Source organism: Pseudorasbora parva, chromosome 5, assembly GCF_024679245.1.
Source record: "Pseudorasbora parva isolate DD20220531a chromosome 5, ASM2467924v1, whole genome shotgun sequence".
NCBI lineage: Eukaryota > Metazoa > Chordata > Actinopteri > Cypriniformes > Gobionidae > Pseudorasbora > Pseudorasbora parva.
The window spans coordinates 46,368,610-46,395,597 of NC_090176.1; the positions used below are offsets into that span (position 1 = coordinate 46,368,610).

The 26,988-nt window shown below is 35.8% G+C and overlaps 2 protein-coding genes across 3 annotated transcripts; one reads left to right on the forward strand and one right to left on the reverse strand.

Moving 5' to 3' along the window:
- Window positions 1–88: 88 nt before the first annotated feature.
- On the forward strand, window positions 89–10,612 carry zgc:92380 (uncharacterized protein LOC445086 homolog). Of its 2 annotated transcripts, XM_067444500.1 has the most exons (8): window positions 89–501; window positions 1,435–1,517; window positions 1,694–1,850; window positions 2,966–3,130; window positions 3,774–3,899; window positions 4,410–4,648; window positions 6,967–7,001; window positions 8,837–10,612. In XM_067444500.1, exons 1-8 carry the CDS (start codon window positions 151–153, stop codon window positions 9,124–9,126), a joined length of 1,446 nt encoding a protein of 481 aa, XP_067300601.1. In that variant the 5' UTR covers window positions 89–150; the 3' UTR covers window positions 9,127–10,612. The 2 variants fall into 2 exon arrangements, with proteins under 2 accessions (XP_067300601.1, XP_067300602.1); XM_067444501.1 differs by lacking the exon at window positions 6,967–7,001 and having other exon boundaries at window positions 8,837–8,997.
- Window positions 10,388–25,886, reverse strand: arpc2 (actin related protein 2/3 complex, subunit 2). Its single transcript, XM_067444503.1, has 10 exons — window positions 25,661–25,886; window positions 23,712–23,746; window positions 23,401–23,513; window positions 19,428–19,473; window positions 19,155–19,341; window positions 18,250–18,343; window positions 16,061–16,187; window positions 13,644–13,744; window positions 13,326–13,426; window positions 10,388–10,745 (listed from the first exon to the last, which is right to left on the reverse strand). The coding sequence occupies exons 1-10, from the start codon at window positions 25,732–25,734 to the stop codon at window positions 10,724–10,726; spliced, it is 900 nt and encodes a 299-aa protein (XP_067300604.1). The 5' UTR covers window positions 25,735–25,886; the 3' UTR covers window positions 10,388–10,723.
- Window positions 25,887–26,988: the final 1,102 nt, after the last annotated feature.

A 26,988-nucleotide genomic window follows, 5' to 3' on the forward strand; every position in this document is an offset into this window, starting at 1 on the left:
CAGCCCAGCAGTCCCACAGACCAATCACTGTAGAGCTCTGAGTCTATATATAGCTGCTCCCAAACCCCCCTCACACTACTACTACCTGCTGCAGGTAAAACAACCAACCGTGTCCCGCAAGCACGCTCAAAGGCACCTCTAATCCACACCATGTCGTTCAAGGGCGCTTCCAGGAGTTTCTCCAGCTCAAGCCTGTCTGGCAGCATGGGCTCCAGGAGCAGTTTTTTTGGGTCTATTTCCCCATCCACTATAGGGAATCTGGCAAACACTATGCGTCCGTATGTGCAGATCAACAGCAACACTTTTGCCCCAACAGATGATAAAGAGACCATGAAGGGTCTGAACGACCGTCTGGGGGATTATCTGTCAAAAGTGCGACTGCTGGAGGAGTCCAACAGTAAACTGGAAGAGCAAATCAAAGAGGCTCTGATGAGAAAAGGAGCTGAGAGCGGCAGAGACTGGAGCGCCTACGAGAGGGTCATTGCTGATCTGAGAAACCAGGTGAGCAAATAAAAGGTTTTGTGAAGTATCCAGGCATGCTTTTTTATCATAATGTACACAGACAATGTTTGGACACACCTGCTTATTCTTTATTACGGCTATTTTCTCATTTTAGAATGATAGTAGTCATCAAAACTATGAAATAACACAGTTGATGTTATATTTGAGCTTCTGCAAAGTCTCTCCACCTTTTAGATTCCAGCTCTGCTTATTTTGGACTTTCTCAACAAGTTATGCTAGACACTTGTTGATGCTTTTCACTATCTGCTCCAACTCATCCATTCAAAATCAAATTTGAAATTAAAATGTAATTGCAAGCCCATGTGTCTAAACATTTGTGTATCTGGTTTGTGGAACATTTGTGGAAAACATGGTTTAGGGGTAGGTTCAGGGTTAGCATCTGGTTATTACCCAGTTATTGTAATTACAATAATAAGTGCATAGTATATACATGGGGAACAGTACTGTAAAGTGCTCCCGTATCTTCAATTGGTTCAATAAAAACAAAAAAATAGCCAATGCATTTTGAGATAGTAACCTTTATTTAACCAAGTAAATCATTTTCATTAGTGACCTTGCCAAAAGCAGTAAGACAGACAAAAGATAATTGTTCAAATGGAAGAAATGTTAAAAAGAAAATTGAAAAGACAACAAATACTACGAACTGCATTCATGGAAGAGATGTGCTAAGGAAAATCATAAAAATAAAATGCATATAATTATTAGTACAGTAGTCATGCGTTTTAAAGTACTTTGAAAATACACACCATTTTTTAAAACATTTGTTATGAAATGTAACCAAATACTGAGCTACTGTGCAAAAGTGTTTTTGTTTTATATCAATTTATTATAGTTCAATTTGCTGTATTGAGACTGTGAAAATGACAAGGAAGCAAAGACTGTGGCAAGACAATGATATCGGTTTGTTTGTAGATCCAGGAAATGAATTTGGACAATGCCAGACTGTTTCTACAGATAGACAATGCGAGACTGGCTGCTGACGACTTCAAAGTCAAGTGAGATATTTATTTATTTATGCACTCTAAAATTTAGTAATCTGTAATATTTAAGATATGTATTAAGTTTTAACAAATATTCATATATCATGTAAAAAAAGAAAAAGCTTTCGGTATTCTGTAAATGTGACACACCCTGTAGTCTCTCATGTAAATGAACGGTCCCATCCGGACAGGTTTGAGTCAGAGCAAGGCATGCGGCAAGGGGTGGAGCAGGATCTAGCGCGTCTCCGCAAGATGCTGGACGACACTTACATGGGCCGCATGCAGCTGGAGAGCCAGATCGAGTCCATGAGAGAAGAGCTGGCGTTCCTAAAGAAGAGCCACGAGGAGGTATACGCCTTAAACACACTATTCAACACTGATTAAACACCAACACCTGACACCTACACATGTACTACCCACTGATCTGTGTTTGAATGAGACTCCAACACCCTTCGAGTCTAGTTAACAGATATTTTACATTTATATTGAATAAATACATTATTGTATATGTATTTATATATATATACTTTTTATTTCTATAAGTAAATTGTAGACCTATCATAATTTTTAGGATATGTCATCCACAATGATTAATTTGTACTTTTGTGTGATTTCTAACTGTTCTGTTTCAAATCAAAGGTGGATTCATTAGGTTTGATTCAATAACTCTTTATTGAAGCTCTTAATTTATTTACCTCATTTAAAGGGGTTCAATATGGAAGCTTGTTTACAACATGAAATAAAAAAAATTAGCAGATAATTGCGAATTTTATATCTTAATTCTCAGGTATAAACTTTATATAATCTTGCTCGCAATTCACACTGCACAGCTTTATATCACGCAAATCTGACTTTATAACATTTACGAGTTTATATCAAGCAATGCTGGAAAAAAAACCTTTTAATAAGTGCCACTTTTTTAATAAGTGCCGCTTTTTTATCAAGCTTTCATAGTTATATGTAAATTCAGAAACCCTTGTTAATAGTGACACCGGTGGCCATTAGGTGAACTGCAGCCAGGAAGTTTTATTACATGCGGTTTGCACATTGGCAATAAAAATATGAATAATACATGGAAATTCTTTATATAGCCCCTTTAATTTAATATTTAATTTAAATGTAGGCCTATTTACTTAATACGAAATGCCTATGGGGAAAATATATGGCCAAAAATACTTCCTAAGACATGCTAAAAATTGAGCGGTCATCATAAAATCACCAGATGTGTTTGACTAGAAGCAGCGCTGCACAGACCGATCAAAATACCACAAGAGCGAGTCGAAAGCATTCAGAGCCGTCTGTTCTCGAATCGCTCTCGCGGTACTTTGATGTCTTACATCTGGTTTTCAGTGCTTTAGGGCAAGCTCTTAACAACATCAGTTCTCTAGAAGCCACACTGTTGTCAGTCATGTCCTGTTATTATAAACCATATAACTAAAGTCATTTTTCTTTTTCTTTTGCAGGATGTCGCCAGCCTGCAGAACCAGATCAGCAACTGTCAAGTCAATGTGCAAATGGACAATAAAAACAGTCCAGACCTCAATGACACCATTAGTAACATCCGTATGCAGTACGAACGAGCTGCGCAGAAGAGCCGCGAGGAAACTGAAGCCTGGTATCAAAACAAAGTCAGTTATATTGTGCACTTATGTTGTCTCCCTGTGTTACTCCAAATTTTTGGCACTTTCTATCAATACACTACGCTTTGGTGTTCCACTACAAGGCTACGAATACTACAAATACTATAAACTTTACGATTTTTTTGGTAGGTAGTATTAGCTAAACTATTATTTTAGAGTTAAAATGGTCCTAGCATGAAATTTAGATAATTTTCAACACATTGGAGATTTTGGCCTGTTTGCAATCTCATTCATCTCTAAACAAACATTTGCTCTCACACAAACTAGCAATTGGAATCACATTACCTTTTCAGACCTAGTTTAACTTTATTTTATTTTTAAATTCCATCAATCCATCCCATTATTTATTTAGTATTTAGTTACTTATGATTTATTTATGCTACAAAATAAACTAAGGCTACAAATAAAGGTGCTAAACTATATTTAGAAATTCAGCAAAATCTACAGAAATTAAATTCCTCAACAGAAACTAAGGTTAAATACCTCCTTTCATTTCTGTGAGTTGTGACCCTATTTTTTACCCTATGGGAAAGTGCCTTTTATTTAGGAGAGCTTTGTCTATAATTATAAGGCGGACCTATATTATCATGTGACCTGAATATCGTGTTCGTCTTTGTTCCTCTTCATCCAGTTTGACAACATAACAGCTGAGGTGACTCAGAACACAGAAGCTCTGCAGGCAGGAAAGGCAGAGCTCAATGAGCTGCGCAGGCAGAGACAATCTCTAGAAATTGACCTGCAGGCTCTGCACAACATGGTATGGTTCACAAATTACACAAATTATCTGCTTGACAAATCATTCTGCATTCTACGCAGTCAGCACTCTCACCTGTCAAACGTGCATCATTTAAATGATTATGAAATGTTCGGTGCCTGTCACTGTGCATGCATGTCATCTGAATTTACACATTATTCCTGGTCACCCAACTGTTTGTTAACCATGGGAAAACAGAAGCTGTTTTTATACAGTGGTTTGTCAAGATTTTTATTTTGTTTTGTCGAGATGGCACAATCCTGAAGCACAATCCTGCACAAAAATAATTGCATAACTTAGTAAAAAAAACTTTGACGCACACTCTCATTCTTTATTATTATTTTCCTCGTTCCATTTTAAATCAATGCACTGCAAATGTAATATTCCATAACATGTAAATAAATAATTTTCCACATTTTAGAATAATAGTAATCTATGAAAAAAGGTTCATGAGAAACATAAACTCAACTCGAGAGTGTCCAAACTCTTCTTATTCTCTTTTGTTCCATGCAGATTCGTTCGCTGGAAGATTCGCTGCATGAAACTGAAGCCCGTTACGGTCAGGAAGTCAGTGGACACAACTCTCAGATCATGCAGCTGGAGGGAGAGCTGGGACAGGTGCGTGCCCAGGTGGAGCGCCACACGGCCGAGTACGAGGCGCTGCTCAACATTAAATCCAAACTCGAGGCAGAGATCGCCAGCTATCATCGTCTTCTGGAGGGTGTTGTTGACGACAAGGGGGACACAAACAGGTAAGATGGAACGTTTGTGAATAGTGATTAAAAAAAATGGATGGTGAAAAAATATTCCAGCTCAATGCTTGAAGCATTCATTACACCCTTTGGTGCCCTTCACTCGGAGGTTAAAAAAAAAAATGAATTAAAAGAATGTACTATATTTTAGTTCGATAATGGTTTTTTATATATATTTTATATTTTTAGAGGATTTTATGGTACTAAAAGATATTTATGCTGTATCAAAACTTTCCACTTAGTTAAAATTAATCTCCTATTCATTTCCAATGCGGGCATTTTTGACCACGAGGCGTACAAGTGTACAGAGAATCTTTTCAAATCATGTCCATGATTTTTTTTCTGTTCACATAGCAAGTGCCAAAACCTTTACCAAATTTCATACCATTCCAATTAAGTAAAACATTTGACAAAGAAAAAAAGAAGAATGAAGAGCACCATAGGGATAAATGCCTCAAGTCCTTATTGAGCTGAATCGTGAAGTACAAAAGCTGTCACCGGGTTGATACCCTTTCAAAAGGTACACATTTGTACCTTATTTACTGCTAAAGGGGGCATATTATTACATTACAGTTACATATTAGTATCTAAAGTGTGCATTTTAGCACCTAAATGCTACATATTACAACCTTTTGAAATGGTAGTCCCATTTGTACCATTTTTTTCTGAGAGTCTGAAGCCTGATCCCATAGAATCCCTTAAAAAGCATCAGTAATTCTTAAAGCCAATAAAGGTTGTTAAAGGTTCGGCATTTATGGTTCCATGAGGAACCGTTATCATCCATAGAACCTTTCCACTGTGAAAAAGGTTCTTTATAGTGGAAAAAGATTATTCAGATTATTGAAAAGTTCTCCACAATAAGAAAAATATGGTTCTTTTAAGAACTGTTCCATGAAACATTCTTTGTGGAACCCAAATGGGTTTTCTATGGGGGAAAATCCTTTTGGAACCTTTAGTTTTAAGAATGCACCAGTATGGGCTAATATTTCAAAGATTCATTGTATTTTCAAGATGATTTTACTAATGTTATAAAAGTATTATTGTAATTTCATAAGATTACGCAAACAAATTTGGAATAACAATGCATTTTCATGGTGACTTAACAAAGTTGGTTGGTTTGATTTAGTTTCGTGCATCAGTCGAAAACGAAAATGAGCCAATACTTTACTCAACCTCAAGCCATCCTAAGTGTGTATGACTTTCTTCTTTCGGCCGAACACAATTAGAGTTATATTAAAGTCCCCTTGTAGTCAATAATTGTATCCCTTAAAACTCATCTTTGATCACCAAAATAAAATTACATATTTAAAAAAAAAAAAAAAATCCTGTGAAAAAATTAGTTTGTGCCTTAAAATAGCTTGACTATAACTCTACACATTTGCTTCATTTAGTATATGTGGATTCATGAGCCCTACCCCCCAGTCACTCGCACGAGCTCTGAAATGTACTGAGGTATTCTCTCTGTACAATTGTATCGCTCTTTACGATGTCGGACATTGGGTTAATAAATGCCCTCTGAAGGGGATGGGTTTTTGTAAGAACAATATCCATATTTAAAACTTTATAAACTCTAATAATAATAATAATAAAATATTTATGGATAAAGCACTTTACATCTTAAAGAAAATCTCAAAGCGCTACAAAGGGAGGAAATTTTAAGAATTAGGTTAAAATCAGCTTCCAAATAAAATTAACCAAAAAATTTAAAATTTGCTCTATCCTTTAATACTTTTTTATTATTTGATATAAGTCAGATTGCATTTGGCTGAAAGAAGAAAGTCATATACACCTAGCTTGAGAGGGTTAGTAAATAATGGGATAATTTCATTTTTGGTATTAAAAAGGTATATAGGTATATATTGCAATTTGCTCAAATGTTTTGGTGTAGTTCAGAACAAATACAAAAAGCATGTTTAATCTTAAAAGCATTTGTTCACAGATTGCAATATTCCTTTTTCCATACAACATTTTCCCTTGTGAGCTGCCCATGCAAATCTGTGCACCATCTTTCCATGGTAAAGTCACGCTATAGCAACAAACACAAGACACAAACTCTTTCCCTACAGGCTTGTGAGAAACATGTCCCAACAAGCATGTGTCCTTTAAAACAGACTTCACTTTAACACCACAGACAATGAGAGGGTCACCTCCCCCTCTGGTATGCAGAAAAGTGGTCGCTCGGTGTTGGATTTTCAGTTTTCAACAATTCTTAACATCTTGAGTTCGATCCACCCCAGTCTTGAATAATTAGTTGCATCCTTTCCCAGCAAGTTCCTCCATGTGTGCCACTCTCTCATGTTTTCTCTTCCCTCCCACAGAGAGGAATTTTCTTTAGAGCAGGCGTTGTATGCAGGTGAGTACGTGACGTGTAGATTTTAGGCATCGTCCAGTGTGAGTTAACAAACACGCTTGCCTAACCCACATCAAGCTTGTCTTCATACTAATCATCACTCACTGCTCTGCGGTCTAACACAGACGAGTAAACAGTGCTCCCTGAGCCCTCACTGTCCGAATATACACACGTCAGTCACACTGTTTATGATTCTCACTGCTTACCTCATTGCAAATATGTTACATTTGTTAAATGAGCAAAAGGGTCATTCTACAAAACAAGTGCCATTTGTGTCCTTCATATACATATGTGCCTTTTTAGCCACCTCTGTTTTGAATAATCGATTAATCACATATATATTTATATATATTATATACTGTATAATATACTGTATATGTGTGTGGCTTTTATTTGCTCAAAAAAACAGTAATATTGTGAACTATTATTACAATTTCATAAAACTGTTGTCTATTTGAATATATTTTAAAGAGTCATTTTACTCCTTATTATGCTTAATATTTTTTGTGGAAACTGTGATGCATTTTTTCTTTGATTATTTGATATAGTTTTAAAAAAAGATTTGAAAAAGGCTGATCAATTAAATGCATCTTTTGCTGAATAAAAGGATACATTTCTTGCTGACAGCAAACTTTTAAATGGAAATGTATTTAAAAAAATGTATTTAGTTGACTGTTGAAAACTGAAGTTTTTAAAAATAATTTTAGAAAATAAAAATTGTGAAAAAGTGGATATTTGTTGAAATATCACCATTCAATTCTCAAAGAAGCACATTTTAGCTTTATGAACTCATAAGGTTGCAATTGTGTAATGCAGTGTTTTATCTTTTAAACACTTATTTTCTGATTGAATTGTACCTTATCAAACTGCAATAGGCACATGATTTATAGAATGACCCCAATAATGTTGACTCGCTAATAGCAATTGTTGCTTTGTGAACTAATATATGCAGTTCCAGGGCTTGACATTAACTTTTTTAGCACCAGCAACTGTGGCTGGTGGTTTTCCAAAGTTACTAGCCACTCAGCATTTTCACTGGCCACAATTTTGACATGGATAACATGGGGGAAAGCTGCCATATAGATATTTTTTAATTAATTATTATCTCATAATTTGGCAGCAGGTTTATTAGGCTGCTGTCACTTTAATAGCTGATGCAGGGTCCATTACACTGCTACACATGCGCTTTCTTTCTCAACTGTTTACGTTCATTAACTGACTGTTCACATGAATAGTCACCAAAACTGCCATTTTGACATTATTGTGTGTGTATTTCACTGTCTAAGCACAATAAGCAGAGAGAAAGAACTCAATTGAGTCCTGAGATGAGGCTTTGTGCGCGCACTTTGGGTGTGAGCACAAAATCTGTGGGAATGAGTAAAATTATGTGCAAGACGTGCAATCTCACAATGAAATTTAAGCCCTGTAACACCAAAAATATTCATCTGGAGCAAATGAAACGAGTGAGTGAGGAGAGGCGGGTTTGTGCGTCAACTCGCTGTCAGAGAGATGAGAGAGTGAGAAAGAGCAGCTGATATTGTGTATCTGCAGAGAATGAGTGCTGGAAGCGTTGTACTGGAATCAGAATTGATATGTATCGAAAAATCTAGATTTTTGACACTACTTCATTGCATACATTTTAGATGCCTTTTTAAAAAAATACAATTGAAAAAATAATGTTATATATAAAATTATAATTATATGATATATAAAATCCACCCCGATTTGGCAGGTGTTAATGTCAAGCCCTGTGACTAAATTATTTTTGTATGCTACATAAATGCCGTAATTAATTATTAAAGACTGATTCTAACCTCTAGCCTATGTTCTGTCTCCAGCTCCTCCTCCGTCTTCCGTAGGTCTTAAGAAAGCCATCATTATAACTCAAGAAATAGTGGATGGAGAGGTGGTCTCTCAGAGTGAACTTGAGCAAAATCATACTAATCACATCAGCCAGGACGTTTCTGGGGAGGAAGATGAGTTAGCAGAACTACAGGAGTTAGTGGAGGAAGAGAAGATGACAAAACAGCAGGAGTCAGTAGATCAAAAGGTGCTGGTGGAGGAAGAGAAGAAACCTGCTGAACGTGACGAGAAGAAAGCTTCTCTAAATGTGGAGAAGAACGAGTGACTTTCTACAGCTACATCCTACATTTCTCTTCCTAATCTTACAGCCTGATTGGTTCTTCGTCTCTCTCTTTCTTTCTTTCCTTCTTCCTGCTCAGGTTATCATTGTGAAGACCATGACAATCTTATCAATCTTCTGTGCCACATTAAAACAAGTTTGAGTCTCATTTTCTAGTCACTGTTGTTATTTATTTATAATGTACATTTATGTTCAAAAGTTTAGGGTCAGTATACTAGAAATTAAGAAATATAATGAATACTTGGAAAGGCAGATTAAATTGATCAAAATTGACAGTGAAGACATGTACAAAAGATTTCAATAAAACTTTACTTAAACCTTTTACTTTACCTGTATAATACAATATTTTTATGCATTAATTATGTCTTGTAATGTGCCTTATAATGCAGTGAATAATTGTAGCCACAGTTATATTCATCTATTCATTGCATTAAAGGTGCAGTGTGTAAATTTTAGCTGCATCAGTGAGGTCGTGACTTGCAATCACCCACCTCTCACCCCTCCCTTTCGGAGCACATAGAGAAGCTACAGGGGCCAACACAGGATAAAAATGACGTCGGAAAGAGCAGAGAGTGACTAAGTTTGTCCGTTTAGGGCTACTGTAGAAACATGGCGGCGCTGTAAGCGTAAGGGTTCACTGTAAGGGTGCATTGTAGATAGAAATGGCTCGTTCTAAGGTAATAAAAACAGTTCATTATGTAAGGTCTTTATACTCCACTGAAAACAGTTATTATGTATATTATATTGCATTTCTGTCAATAGATCCTCATAAATACTACACACTGCACCTTTAAAACACGACCATTTTTAGATGTAGCAAGGAATCTGAAAATATTATAATGCATTTTAACTTTGTTTACAATTATTTATAAAAAGATATAATGCATTACAGCATAACCTGCATATTAAATAACCTTTATAATGCATTACACATACAGGCTTTAAGTAATTATTTGATCTCCTGGAAAAATGTATCCTGGTTTCCACAAAAATATGAAGCAAGAACAATGTTTTAAAAATTGATTATATAATAAATAATAATAAATGAGCATCAAATCAGAATATTTGAATGATTTCTGATTATGTGCCACTGAAGACTGGAGTAATGATGCTGAAAATTAAAAATATATTAAAATTGAAAATTTATTTTGCTGTATTTTTGAGCATTTAGACTTCATTCAAAAACATAAAATCTTACAGACCCCAAACTTAAATGGTTTTATCCCCAAGGAACAGACAAAGAATCTCTTGTATAGAAGACTGGTTTATTCATGACCATTTCATGATGTCCAATATTGATGCATTTGGCGAAACAAAGGCAAATGGAAAGAGGAAAGGGAAAATACTGCATGACTATGTCAATAAAACACTGTCAGACAACAGAGCTACACAGCGAAACATAAGAGTGTATCAAAAAATCTGTTTATCCAACATACAAATAACATTTATCCTATAAATGCAAAGCGAGGAATTTATTTTTCTCCCTGTTGAGGTGCAAATTCCACGTGGAGGATCGACATCACTGGCCAGAGGTGTATAATGGAGTCCACGGATGCTGGTCTCGTGATTGCACTTCACGTCCTTAACGAGAGAAAGTCTTGCCCCTGGACAGAGCATGTGAGGGTTAAGATTCATATTCCCAGCTCAAAACAGTGGAATAAAATATAGTTATTCTTAAAGCCTGATGCAAATCATAATTTTATACTTTCAATATTGGAAAAACTGACAATAGACACGATACCAAGAAAATGCAGAAACATTTAACCAAAATAGGCACTCTACTGCCACTTTAGACATTCTACTAACCAGAAGTAACTACATGTCAACTAACTCTCAGTAGACTAACTTTCTAATCTAAAAGTCTATGAATACTCTAATGAGAGTTAGATGAAATGTAGTTGCAAAGTTAAAAAGTCAGAAATCAGTAAGACTTTGGAATAGGATTCAATTTGTTAACAGTTCATTGAATTGACAAACATGAAGAAATAATTATTAACATATAAAAAAAAAATCCTGTAATAAGTGCTCAATGTTAGCTCAAAATACTTCATGCATTAACTGTCAACAAAATAAACCGTATCGAAAAGTGTTTCTAAGAAAGTCTGACGACACAAGGAAGCACTTCACATTGCAGTCATTGTGAATTCTTTGACTAAGGAGGCTGTTTTTACTGTGTAAATATTAAGCCTGAGGAAAACATCTAGGGCCAGATTTACTAAACAGGGCAAATTAGTGTGAGGGCGCAACTCCAAAAAAGCACAGATGGAAGAAGAAAGTTCTGCACGTGATCTACTGACCAAATTAAAGAACACAGACGCAGCCGGACCATTTCCATAATGACAAACACAATCTACCAGTTAGCGTCTGGTTTAAGATGTGCTTTTCTGGGTGATAAATAATGGAGTGAATACCAGTCAATTGACAAGCGCAAACCTTAGTAAATCACCTCGCATGATTGATTTAAATACTCTCCTCCCATACATTTTGCATCTGAAAGGGAAACTCCTACAAATGCATATGCAATAAGCTCAGCCACAAAAATAGCCCTGACCACGCCTTTTCAGCACAAATTTATCACTGCATGTCTTAAGTAAATCCTGACAGTAGTTTTTTTTTAACCCAATAGAGGGTTTGTGCAGACGCAAGCTGTTAGTAAATCTGGTGACTATTTTCTGAATTTGTGAGGACAAATAAAACAAAAAACTTATCTCATTAAATACAAATGTCAGAGTGTATGGAAGCTTGTTTCTGTCACATAATAAAACAATTTAAAAGATAATTGGGAATTTTTATTTCTCAATTCTGACTTTTTTTCTGAGTTGAAAAGTCATAATTGTGAGAAAAAAGTCAGAATTGCAAGATATAAACTCACAATTCCGAGTTATAAAGTCCCATTCTGAGGGTAACATTACTTTTTTTTAGACTGTGTAAACCCAGCATGATCTGCCAGTGATTTGATTTCGCTCTGCAACTCAGTCTGGAAACCTGTACATTCATTTCTACTGCTTCTTTTGCAGGAACCAATCACAGACTGGCTTATCCACCTGCCCCACTATTGGCAGGTTTGACACGATGACAGATAGAGAAACGATGAGCCAATGCACATTGATCACGCCTCTTGTGGTCTGATTGGTTGAAGGACTGTCCGATTGTGTACGAGTCATTTGAATAATGCCCGTTAATCACGCCTCTTGTGCAGTAGAAAATACAGAGCAGACTCCTTAGATCATGTTCATCTTAAATTGCCTTTAATTGCCTAAAAAAGGCAAACTTTTTTTGCCATTTTTCTCATAAATGCGAGTTTATATCACGCAATTCTGAAAAAAAGTCAGATGTTGCGAGATGTAAACTTGCAAGTGCGACAAAAAAAAAACAAAACACATAATTCGCAGTCCCCCACGGGAGTAGGCGGAGCTAAAGGGCTCTTTTAGTGACTGGGTGAGACTAAATTGCTTTTTTGGAAAATAACATGGGCTGATGGCTTCAACAAATGCAAGTGCCATGAATTAACACCCTCGTAGCTTTTTCTTTAAATGTTTACAAGTTATCCTTCAAAATCAAATCAATTTTGTGAGTTTTTACTTCCTGAACCCAACTGTTGCACTCTGTTGCTGGATTTTTTTTTTTTATGAAAATTGTTGACCTTTCCCAGGAATTCAGCAATTTAAAAAATGTTTTTGTTTGTTTGTTTTTGGGTTAAAATCACACTGATATATAAAAGTATATATCATCAGAGCTCATGGTCAGTGTGTCTTTAAAGGGTTTTCCATTAATGATAAAAATCAATTTCTCTTTGGTTCTGTCCTACCAATGTCAGAGAAGAAAATAAATGACTTTAGATTACAGAAAAAAAGATTTGGCAACATTTGGCCAAGTTTCAGTTTAAACAAGCTCAAACAACTAGGTTTAAAAAGTACACGCTCAGATAAGATCAACCTCTAAGAGTCAACAAATGCAACACCTCTGTCTTTATTAATAAAGATGTGGAGTCAAAGACACACTTTTAATCACACACTATCACAAATTAATCTTTTGCAAGTATGTGCCTCTGGTTTTGAATAAAACCCAGAGAAATGTGCCAACATCAGCACAAATCAACCACTATCGCTGGAAAAAAAGCCCATGAGAAACAATTGGCTTGCGGTTTTATATAAAGTGTGAAAGATTATGAAAACAGCACTTACGAAATGGTTTTCATCTCTTTCTTCTCAGCGTCGGGGCGAGCTCGGTTGAGTACCTTGAGGAACTCTGAGGTCTTGGCCCTCATACGAGTGTGGATGTAGGCCTGATGTGGGAGAAAACATGCGATTATTCATTAACCTCGTTGCATTTTTCTTCATGCCCAGCATATTTGTTTTATCTGACCAAACAATGGGCCGAATGGTTGAGTGGCAACTATGCAAACTAAGAAGCCATTACAAACTCAAGAGCCTTTTTTGAGCCCTCATAAACACAAAGAGTTGTAGTTGGGTCGACAGCGGCGTTTCGGAGGAGGGTCTCACCTTGGAGCACTTTATGTGGTAGTGCAGATAGTCCCGGAAGGTGTGGATGAGGTTGATGGTGTTGTCTCTGGTGTTGGCATTGGTGTGTCGTGGGAACAGCACTGGTTGAAAAATCATTTTAGGAATTATATGACATTCAGAGTAAATGTGACATTTGGGTAACATATAAACATTACTGCAAAAACAGGGATAGGTAACACTATTTTACAGTGTCCTTGTTACATAATGTTACATGTAGTTACTGTAGTAATAACAACAAATTATGCATAATTACAAGCAACTAACCTCAACCAAACCCTAATCCTACCCTAACCCTAAAGTAAATACATGTTTGTTAATTGATATTACTCAGTACTTAAATATAAAATTACACTGTAACAATGACACCTTAAACAGTGTAACTCCTTATTTTAAGGTCATGTATTTACATTGTACTTACTTAAGTACTGAGTAATATTACTTAACAACAGGTAACTACTATAGAGTTTTGGTTTAGGGTCAGTTACTTCACTTGCAATTATGCATAATTGACAGTTGTTACAATAGTAAGTGCAGGTAGTAATGTGTAACTACAGCACGTCACCTTAAAATTAAGTGTTATCCAAAAAAAATCAAATTTTAAAAGTAATTAGATTTACACATTATAAGATTTCATTGGTTAACATGAACTAACAATGTTAATTTCTACAATTACTAACACATTTTCCTTAAAACAACAAATGTACTTAATGAACACTGCATAATATATTCAGACTTGGTTTCATAGATATTTATTACGAGTGTATTTAGTCTTACAGCACTGACCGATTCTTTCACTTGTTTTTGATGTTTAAACTAAAAATGAAAGAAAAATCTGGCAGTGCAATAAGTTAAAATACACTTGTATTAGACACAGAAAACAAGCTTCTTAAAGATTTAGTTCACTTCAAAATGAAAATTTTCTGATATTCTAATCCACCCCCATCTCATCTAAGATGTTCATGTCTTTCTTCAGTTGAAAAGAATTTCAAGTTTTTTGAGGAAAACATTCCAGGATTTTTCTCCACACCATTGACTTCAATGGCAACCAAAATGTTGAAGGTCCAAATCAATGCAGTTTCCAAGGCTCTGCCAAATCCCAGATGAAGAATAGGGTCTTGTCTAGCCAAACAATCGGCCATTTAAAAAACAATTAACCTTAATTGCTCATCTTGCACTACTCTTTGACGTGCCAAGGATTTACGTAATCACGCCGGAAAGAACACGCTAGAGGTACACAGAAGTACCGCCCCCGTGTTTACAAAGCGCACATGCGAAAGACTACTACAAACGTCCTTTAGCACAAAAAAGGTACACGATGTCGGACGATTTTGAAGTTGAAGATGGAGTGTTACTTATTTTTAATAGTGTATTAGTCCTCACATGTTCGCTTGTGCGGGTACTTCCGCCTACGGCTACGTGACCGCTCCAGTGTGTTTGCGCAATTTTTGGCACATCGCAGAGCAGTGAATGAGCAATTTAGGTTAAAAAGTATATTGATTTTCTTTTTTTTTCTTTTTTTTATGACTGATAGTTTAGCTAGATAAAACCCTGTTCCTTGTCTAGGATCCCGCAGAGCTCAATGAACTCGATGAGAAGAAAATCCTTATCCTTAAAAAAACTTTATTTATTTTCGACTGAAGAAAGAAAGACATATTAGATAAGATGGGGGCGAGTAAAATATAAGTTTCATTATGAAGTGAGCTAATCCTTTAAGTAAATGTATCATGTTTCAAGAATTTTTTCAACTGAAAAAGAAGGCTAAATAAAATACCTAGCAAGAAGTGATTTTTGCAGTGTAGTTGCAATTTCATGAGGGAAAATAATATATTAATATATGTAAACCTAAATGTATAACATCAATTAAACTAATTCTGCTTCAATTAAAAGCATTCTTCACAGAATACAATATTCTGCAACATGAGGTTTGCATAGGTTAACACTAAACGAATAGCATTTTCAGTTACTGCTGCAAGCTACCAGAGTAAAATGAACAAATAAAACCGAACTAAATAATCTCTTAGTAAACATTGCATGTCTCCAAATTCTTCCTGGTTGCATGAAAAGCTGAAGTTGGGTAGCACTGGTGATTGTTTTTGGCTTTGATAAAAGGGTGTGGTGCTTTTATATTCATTAAGAGGTTTGTGTAACCGCCATGAAGAGATGTTTGCTCTCTTGAACCAAATGCAAATACACAGTGCACCTGTGACAGGTAAGCAGCAGCGCTTTGTTCTGGCCTCGTATTAACAAATAAACTTGACAAGAGTCTATATTTAACTTTGTTCCAACTAGCAGATGTGGTTGATAATAGTGTTCAACCAGGGTCCAAAATGAAAGCTTTCTAATTGCCATTTGTGAGTAAAAATAACCACATTCTGAGACACTAAATTAATGTTTACCAAAAGTGATGTAGCCGATGTTGTCTCCCACAGTGGCGTCAGTGTCCTTCAGCTCCAGAGGAGGCTCTCTGTGACTGAACAGCACCTGAGGAGCCGTGTGACTGGCCCTCCTGCCCTCCTTAAACTCCTGAACACAGAGAGATACAGTCAACACAGTCAAAACGTCACTGTAACAAACATAGCAGCTGCTCCTGGTGGTGGTTGCACTGCTGACAATTTTGTGTGGGTGATTTTGTGAAAACAGTAAAATTACATTACGAGTGCCTTTCTACAGTATTTCATTCATTAGATTATCCCAAACATTATTACATAGTCATTCATTGTAATTTTTCCATTTACAGTAGTGGCCAAAAGCGATGCCAGGAGGAGACATTTGCTTTTTAAGACCCAACCAAAATCTAAAACCCAACCAAAAAGTATTTTAAATATGAGGGATGAACAAAACACTACAACATGGTTAAATGCACAGAAAAACGAAAAACATACATAATATATAATAACCAAGCGGCAACCTCCCGCGATCTCTCTTGAAGCCAATACGGAAGTAATGTAAACTGCAATTCCTCGACTGGCCACTAGGGACAGGATCCAGCAGAGCAGAATCTCATTGAGTCCCATGTTAAAATGCCCAATTTTACAGCAGAAAAAAACTCATTCGTTTATAAAGCCTTAAAATTCTGCAAAATTAAGGGCGTGGTTACTTTGAGTGACAGGTGGATAGCAATTTATCCACCATTTATAGTCATTGTGTCACCTAAGCTCCGCCCACATCCCTCCATTTTGCCCATTTTCTGTTATCCGGGAGTGACACGCTGGCAGACTGGCTTATCTAGCCGGCACCCTCTTGGCAGGTTTAACACGATGACAGTTAGAAAAGCTTTTTGCCCATTTTCTGTTATCGGGGAGTGACACGCGATGGCTCGCTCGCAAGATGGCGATGCCCAGCTCGCCCCTACTTTAAGCTTCAGAACGGCTTATCGGAATCCTATGGGTGACGTCACGGACACTACGTCGATATTTTTTTTTTACAGTCTATGATAATAACATAATCAGTTACTAATATTTGTTTTTGGTTCTCTCATTTTTGCACTCGTTAATAATTTATTTGTATGAAAGTCTTGCCAAAAATTATGTTGTATCATAAATAAGAACAACTGACCCCAAGCACAACTATCCAATGGTTACAAAATCTTTAACAAATTTGTAATAATATTTTAATAAAGGGTGAAGATGTCAATTTTCCTAGGCCAGACTAGGCCGCCATTGTGATTTCCAGCAACAACAAATGACATTAAATGATATATAAAATAGAAAACAGTTTTTGTATAATGATAGTTAACAAAATTACAGTTTTTATTGTATTTTTGATCAAATAAATGCAGCCTTTGTTAAGCATAGGAGAATTTTCAAAAATGTGCAAAAATCGGCAAGTTCACTAAGACAAAATACACTTCTGAATGTTATGCAGTGTTGCTTCTAAACTGATCTTGATCATTTTTAAACATAAAATCAAATTTAATCAACTTTATTTATATGGCGCACGGTGTTAACAGGAGGTGTTAATTTGATTCAGCTGTACAGCCGCTCTGGTGAAAACGGTGATGTGATCCATCTAATTTCAATTATCATATAGTGTCAATGCGGGCACATCAGTAATATAGTTGAAATTTAGCAAAATATTTTAAAAAAAATTGAAAGGTAGAACAAATAGATAGAAATAGATAGACCGACAGATTGGCATACACATAGATGGACGGAAAGATGGCCGGATGGATAGACAGATGGACGGACAGATAGATGGACGTATGGATAGATAAACAGGTAGATAGGCACATAGACAGGCAATATTTTGACTGAAATGAGTGCCTTGATGATTGGCACTTGTACATATTTTTACTGATAAAGCAAATATTTTTGATTGTGTCTTATTTGCCCAAATACTCTTTGGGGCAATGTACATATGTTGCAATGCAATGTTGAGAAATGCATTAGTTTTGAGGTCAGAATAAATTACAGCATTTCATTCTTTAAATACAGAAATGACAGTGTTGTTGGTTGATGTACAGTGGTTTAAATGGGTAACCATTGAGTTTCAAGTATACAGAAAGTATTGTACGGTGAGGCAATACAGAAATGGTCAAGGCTGAACCTGAGAACTATTTCAGAGAGATGGGACAAAATGAGCGAACCTGCATGAACACTTTCCCGATGATGACGTCGTCGTCATCCTTGAACACTGTGCTGAACACAACAGTTACTCGGTCTTTCTTAGCCTCAATATACCTGAAAAACACAAGCGCAGGTGAGATGTGAGCTGGATCACAAACTGTGCAGAACGCTAATCTTAACTAATCAGAGCATATTTAAATATATACTGCTATTTACATTATAACAATTTACATACAGTATTAAATTGCTCTGAATGAAACATATGACATGCAATCAACTCATTCTACATTTCCCTTATGGCCTAAACATTGCAAAATTGATAAAAATGTTTTTAACTAAATGAAAAACAACAAAATTTGCTTCACTTTGTTGCACTTAATTTATTCACTTAATCAGACAAATAAAAACTCAATCAGTTGATTATAAGTTAGGGCCAGATTTACCAAACAGGGCAAATTAGCATGAGAGCTCAATTCCTAAAAAGCGCAGATGGGAGAGGAAAGTTCTGCACGTGATCTACTGACGACACGCATATTAAAGCACACAGGTCTACGCAGCCGGATCATTTCTATAATGACCAACACATTCTACCAGATAGCGTCTGGTTTAAGACGTGCTATTATTGGGCAGTAAATAATGGCGCAAACACCAGTAAACTGACAACTACATACATTAGCAAATCACCTTGCCTGATTAATTTAAATACTCTCCTCCCATACATTTTGCATCTGAAAGGGAAACTCCTACAAATGTATATGTAATATGGTCAGCCTCAAAAATAACCCTTTTCAGTGCTAATTTTTCCCTACATATCCGAAAATAGTTTTTTAACGGCAAAAGAGGGTTTGCGCTGACGCAAGCTGTTAGTAAATCTGGCCCTTAGTTGTTAGTGGCAGCTCTAAAGTAGAAAGTTCAAGTAGCTTACATAGACTCGTCATCCCTGTAATGGACAACAGCCCTCTTCTCTCCCTCACGACCCTCCTCCTGGAAATTAAAGTACTTCTCGAAGACAGAAGCAAAGCAGTTTCTCTTGAGAATGCCCGCCTGATGGATGATCTCCTCTTTGTTGGGCGGAAGGGCCTCCAGGTCAAAGAGCAGTGAAATATTGTACCCTTCAAAGAGGAACAGAAACAAACTTTCAAACCAAAATTCTTACAGTAAAAATAAGAAAAATTACAACAGCAGCCGTTTGGCTTACCGTCTTCTGGTGCCACAAGGAAATTTCCATAAACTCGCTTCAGCAACTGAAACACAACAAATACAAAATTTTAATTCAAAAAAGTAAAAGTTATAAATAAAATCTCATGACAATGACACTTTAAAAAAAAAAAAAAAAAAAAAAAAAAACACTGCATTACTCTTACGGAATTATAACAACTGCAAAGTTAATGCAATATACTTTATTAAAAAAAAAAAAATACACTTTTTGACTTGAACATTCATCCAAAATGTGTGTGTGTGTGTGTGTATATATATATATGTGTATATATAATATATTATATATATATATATATATATATATATATATATATATATATATATATATATATATATATATATATATATATATACACGTTTTGGATGAATGTTCAAGTCAAAAAGTGTATATCCTACTTTTTTTGGATTAACCTTCTGGTGCTGTTTTACAATTTCTATTTCATTGTTTTTTAGGATTTCTTACATCACCGAAACTGTACGAAACTTGCTACTTGAACAATCAAGAAAAATCATAAAAAAGGTTCTAAAAAGGTTAAATGGTCCTGAAAAACAACAGTCACTTGTATTGTTCATAGTCAACAATGACCACATTGGAAATGAACAGGAGACAAATTTCATCTAGTGGAAACTTTTTAGTACTGCACCGAAACCAAAACTAACTGAAAGCAATTTTTTTGAGATATCAAGCTCAAATTTGGAACACAGCTTCTTTTTTTGATGTATGTCTAGTTTTAGAGTAAAATGTTTTTTTGGAAAATATACATTTCATATAAAAAATGAAAATTGTATTTCTGTGCAATTTTCATATCAATAAATGAAAATTGTAAACATTTTCAAGTTTAACTTTTGTCACTTCCGCAATAATCTGTCATCATATAAAAAAAGAGCCTTTAGTCTGTGCTCTAAGCCTTAAAGATGTATGACCATTTTAGTTAGTTAGGTCTATGCTTAAAAAGTAAATAAATGAAATATAACTACTGCATACAAATTATTTAGCACCATATAATCCCCCAAAAATACAAGATAGTACTTTTTTTTTTTTAATTATCAAACTAAAATATAGTACTATTATTTCACTGAAATAAAATATATATTTCGGTCATTTTTGACCGACACACGAGCAGCACCATAAGCTTGACCTGCTCATTAAAAAATAAAAAATAAGGTCCAAAAATGTCAAATCTGCATGTGTAGCAATTATAAAATAATTAATAAAATGCAGTTTTAAATAGAGTATCAACTTCCAAAAATGTGTTCATGTCAACTAACAGGCACTGACTTGTTTCATTCCTGACATTTTTAACATGTTTTGAGTTCCCTGTATTTTGTCTTTTGTCATCTGTTTTAGCCTGAATATCAGTAAATAGACAAGATTCAATGAATAAAACTGTAGTCAGGAAGAAAAACACATCTGAATTCATTTTTATCTCAGAGATTGTATCTGTGTGGATGGCAGGAGCAGACAGGAAGACGAGTGGCTATTTCTACTGGTTCCTCTATTTTGCATTGGTAATTCGTTTGATTTACATCGGCGGTCCTGAATGGCGCTGGAACACACTTTGAATATTGATTTGCATTGGCAGGGAAAAGGCCACCCATCAACCTCAACTCCACGAACCCTAAAGATTCATGATAATCGTGCCCTAAAACAATTCATTCATTTTCTCAGTGCATAGATTCAACGCCCTGCAGATGCAACTGCAATGATCTTGATATGTGCCTGCAAATAATGAATAACTGAACCTTTAAAACAGAATTAACTTAACACTGGCTTAAAAAGGAACCAATGTTTCTTTTTTGTACAACGTGACTTCCTCCATCCAAAGTGAGTCTTAGACACTTCCTGTTTCATAGTGAAACCACAAGCCATTTAAAACCTTACATGGTGATTAAATGTGATCACCCTGGACTGAGTCATGTCAAATCACAAGACAAGAACAGTATGAAAGGATGACACATAAGAATGTGTGAAATAAAGCATTTTTTCTGCAACTTCATAATGCATAAAAGTCCATAGGAAACCTGAACTGTGTTTTGATAACAGACAGGAATTACAATATATCATCTACAGACATCACAAAAGCCAGTCGCAATTTTGCACGTACTAGTCCAATTGCACAGTTAGCTCCGACGATGTTCTTGTGAAAACAGCATTGAACATAATGTGGCAACATAAAAAAGTAAACCTCAAAGTTTGGGGTCAGTAAGATTTTTATTTTTATTTTGAGATAGAAAAATGTTTACTTTTTATTCAGCAAGGGCGCAATAAATTGATCAAAAGACATTTATAATGTTACAAAATATCAAATAAATTCTGATCTTTTGAACATTTTATTCATCAAAAAATCCTGAAAAATGTATCATGGGTCTTCACAAAAATATTTAAAATATTAATAAGCACAACTGTTTAGTAGCAAATGTTTGATGTTGATCATCATATTAGACTGTTTTCTGAAGGATCATGTGACTGAAGACTGGAGTAATGATGCTGTCAGCTTTGCATCACAAGTAGAAATTATTTTTTATGTATTAAAATAGAAGACTTGGATTCCCATCCTAAACATAGACAAAGTTTCAAAAACTAATGTTGGACGTTTGATGGAGTATTTCTGTGTCAAAAAATACTCCTTCCGGTTTCTCACAAGTTTCGGAGAGTTTTTTTCGAGTATGGGTCTACTTGACGTTAATAGAACGGAAGGTCCTTGTATGGGCCGTACGGGCTCTTCTCCCGGTAGGGTGCGCGCGCGCGTGACTAGAGCGAGAGAGGAAATGCACGGCCGTAAACACTCTCTCAGGTGCAGATCCAGTCGTCGTTATAGTCCGCGCCACGCTCCACTTTATTCCTATGGGTGACATCAAGTGACTTCAAAGCTTCAGCACAGCATTCTGGGAAGGCAGCGCTGCATTTGAACCGATTTGAACGCAGAAATGTCGGGAATCTTCACAAAATCGCTTCAGTCGCGTCGCAAAAGTGGATCTCTACCGTTCACTGCTGTCAGGACTTCACCAAATCATACCAAAGAAGTGTGTTTTTGACGGAGCGGTCCCAGCGATAAAGGTTCGGTCCTGCTTTGGAAGCAGCTGGTGAGTAAAACTGCTTCAAATGTCTATGCTGTTGGCTATCGTCGCGTGAGTAAACATCAGTAAACGGCACGATCGCTTGCTTCGTCATTCAAATGCACTAACGTTACTCCATTGTTGTTCTGTATAACGTTACACTAGTCTGACGTGAAAAACCGTTTTGCTTGCTACTGCTAAGGTTTAGTCGCATACAATAGTCCATAAACCAAATCGTGTCCTCATAAACTGTGAGTAAAGACACACAAGTGTTGACAGGCCACTAAATACAGTACATACCACAGAGACGGACGTCCTGCTGTTGCTGTTTCTCCTGTTCAATTTAGTTCAGCCTCCAAATGATTCTGGATCAATGGATCATATCTATTAGCTGAGATCAATAGCCATGGGTTTCTCCACGCTTGAGGACGTCACCGCTTTGCGCACTCGTCATTCTTTAGCTCCGCCCACACGATACGCCTCCAGGCGCTCGGTTTTTTCAGGAAAGACTCGGTACAGCCTATATTTCTTTTATAAATATAATAAAACTAAAGACTTTTCGGAGATATGAAGGATGCAATACTACTCTATAGGTACTCAAGATTGACATGAGATTGACTGAAACTGAGTGTTTCACCCCCCCCCCCCCCCTTAAATTGTAATAATATTTCACAATATTACTGTTATTACTGTATTTTTGATCAAATAAGTACAGCCCTGGTGAGCAAAAATCACAAATCAAAAAAAAAAATTAATCGGTTTTAAAAAATCCTAATGACCCCAAACAATTCAACTGTTGTGTAATTTTTGCATAAAGAAGATAAAGCCCATTTTTAGGCTCATTAAAATTCCACTCAGACATGATCTTGACAGGTTTGCTGATTATCTCCTCGTACCTCATCGGCGCCGTGCTCCTGAAGCTCCTTGTAGAACTTGAGAGAGATGCTGACCATTAGTTTAGTTTTGTCTCCATTGGGGTTGGAGATGTGGTAAAGCACGCCATCGAAGTCTGTAGCAAAAACATAATCAGGTCCCATGCCAATCATATTGCTTTTATTATCGTAAATTACTAAACATTACTGTTATTGTAACATCCTTTACAGAGGATGTGCCAGCACAAAAGCATGCATGAATGAATGTGCTTCAGAAATATAAATGCCAATAGTTTGGACAATAAAAACTAAGGTCATTCATATTTCGACCTTACCTGCAAATGTAACGTCGACTGCTTCAGGTTTGTTCCTGAACAAAAAAAGAAAGAAAAAAATAAGAGTTTTGTGAGTGCTATCTGGAAATAAATGACAATCTATGGAATATTTAATGGGAATGAAAGTGAAGCTGTGAGGGATGGACAGAGGTTCCGCTGTTATTTAATGTGTTTTTAGATTGTTCTGATGACGAAACACTGCAAAAATATCTTTCAGGGAAGTTTCAGTAGACTAAAAAAAAAAAACAGATAATTTGAGCTGTGGAAAAGTATAAGGGAACTAGAAGCTTTATACTGTTGTTTTTTTTTTTTTCCATGGATACCATTGAAAACACAGCAAGTCTATCACTCACAGCCTCGCTTTCATACCTGTCGTGGCGCTGCTCTGAATAAGGTCTATAGGCTGTGTAGGCACAAAAATCAAGGTACTGTCACTTTAAATACAGAACAACAAAAGGGAAAATTGCTGTCATCAAGATATTCAGACTCATTAAGGCTGAGCAGGAACATAAATGATTTAATATTTAAAAGACGTTCATCCAATTGATACCATTTTCTCCATGAAACATAAAAAAGAGAAAAATGAAGGGATAATGCCTAGTCATACATTATTATGCAATAATGACTAAACATTATTCCACTTACTCCACACCTACTAGCCAAATATATAAATAAATAAATAAATACATGGACATGAAATATTCATTGCTGAAATAATTTTATTAGCTTGTACAATACTAAAAATAGGGATGCACCGATATGAAAATATTGGCTGATAAGATAACCGATAACTATTGAAATTTGAAAGTCGATAGCAGATATATATATAAATATCAAGAAATTGTATATGATTTTTGAGAGCCTGATTGCAAAAACAAAAGTCTTAATATTAAAAGCCATGTCCCAAGCACACAATTATAATGTTTTATTGTCATTTTATGTATCCATATGACATACTTATGTGGCACATATTGCACAATTGTATTTAACAGTGCACATCTGAAGTGTCTCAGCAGAAATAAATAATCCATTATTTATAATCTTGAATATATCGTCCAAATTTTTATTATTGGGCCGACAATGATAGCATTCAAAATTAACTTATATCGGCCAATACCGATATGGTGGCCAATATATTATGCATCCATACCTAAACTAAGTTATTTATATGGTGTAGTCATGAACAACTGTCATTATTCAGAAATATTTTACTTAAATTTTGTGATTGAACTATCCCAGTAATAGTGTAAATGAAGACAGGACTTGAACGTGTTGATGAACTATTCACTTAGAAGCAACAACGTGCCAGTTCATTAACTTTAATTTAAGCAATAAATAAGTAAACGCAAAGCGGATACAAATAAGAGTTACGTTGCTACTATCTGCGATGTTTTGGTGACACAGAATGAGTCACACCACGCGCAAAGTCACACTGGAGAAGAATGAAGGGGAGAGAAGTTCCCGAGGAATGTGCAATGCTAAATTCATCCTGCATGGACGGGTCTGAAAGAAGTGCTGATAGTGGCTTGTTCTTGCAGAGACATGTACTTTACTGATGTACACAGACGCTACGAACAGGAAGTGTCCACAGTCTTCACTGGGACTAAACATGTAACGTTACAGAAATCAGGGCAGCCGAATGCGACGAGAGCAATGGTCGGAATCACTTTCCATACTTGTTTTAGCAAGCACTTTGATGCCACACTCACTCAAAGATAAATAAATAATGGTTTTCTATGTGAGATGAACTGCTGGACACACCCCATACAGGATACGAACATGGACACTCAACACATTATCTCACAAAACACAATCAATCGAACACGAACGCATGCGATCCGTTATTGTATCCGTGCAAAAGAAAATATGACTCTTGTCAACACATGAATGCATGAGATGAGCGATGTTTGATGCGAGTTCTGACTCAGACAGGAAGATCTTCCTCTTACCCGTTGCTCGCGCTGTCGAATTTGAGGGTGAGAGTCTCCTCTATGATCCGATTGTTGATTTCCAACAAAATCATGATGATTTAAATTACACTTTAATGGCTACGTGGAATTAAAAATATAAGAGCAAATACTGCTTTTCTACAATCCTACTACAATCGTTTTGGTTTTCCTGCTCCTCTATCCTTCTGGCCGCTTCCGCATTGACTCGAAAGCCCCGCGGACTGCCCGCGTCACTGCCTGTTCGTTTATGCTGAAACGAAATAAAAAGGGATTTCTAATCTTTATTATTTATTCCTGAAATACTTTGGATATTATATTTTAACCACTTGGGTGCCACTGTCCTCGTACAAGGACATTATATTTTATTGAATTTCTCTGAGACCATGTTACAGTTTGATATCCTGTGAAGACATCAGAGATAAGTTTTGAGGTTTCACAGGACACCTCTTCTCCTTGGTTTTTAAAAATGACTGAATGATCAAATTTAGCACTCTTGTTGAAATATGAGAATATTTTGCAATTCGCTATCATTAAAACTGACTGATTTTCTAATTATTTGATTTAAATTAACATCTCAGGAAAATGTTACGGGGTTTCTAATCAACGTATGATTTTCTGATACAAAACAGGGCATTGATTTCATTCCAGGACTTAAATCATGTTTATCAGGCATTTTGGGAGACGCAACAGGTAAACAGGAAGAAATGTTCCTATAAAATATAAAATATTAGATAGCCTATTATTATGATAATGTTGCCAACTATTACTCCCATTATTACACTTCTTCTTTCATTACATGTTGCTCCAAGAACACATTAATAGGCTATGCAAATAAGATACAGTCAGTGTTACGTTGCATTTGTATGGTAGCCTAATTTTACCCACATTATAGGCCTAGGCCTATTGCATAAAGTTAAATATATCAATTAATTCCGTTAAATCATTTCATAAAATTGTTGAGAATTAGCCTATATTGTGGGCGGGGCTAAATTCGGCTGGCATCCAGGATAATATTTTAACAAAGTTTGGTTAAAAAAAAATGTTGGTAAATTGGTGAATTATTAGGCCTATTATTAGCCTATTATTTAATTTTTTATTTAAACGTAGGGTCAATTAGTTTATTGAAATCACCCTTTTTTGGTGCATAATGCATTCCCTGATATTCCCAGGTTTTGAGTGTAGCCTACTGATAGGCATCTACTGTGGCTACTGTCTGAAAAACTACTGCTGTAATTGCTTTCACTGAAAAAGATGTGTTTTGCAAAATTTCATGTCTAAAACTTTTTCTTTTGTATCTCATGAGGGAAGTTTTGCAGAGTTGAATAAGC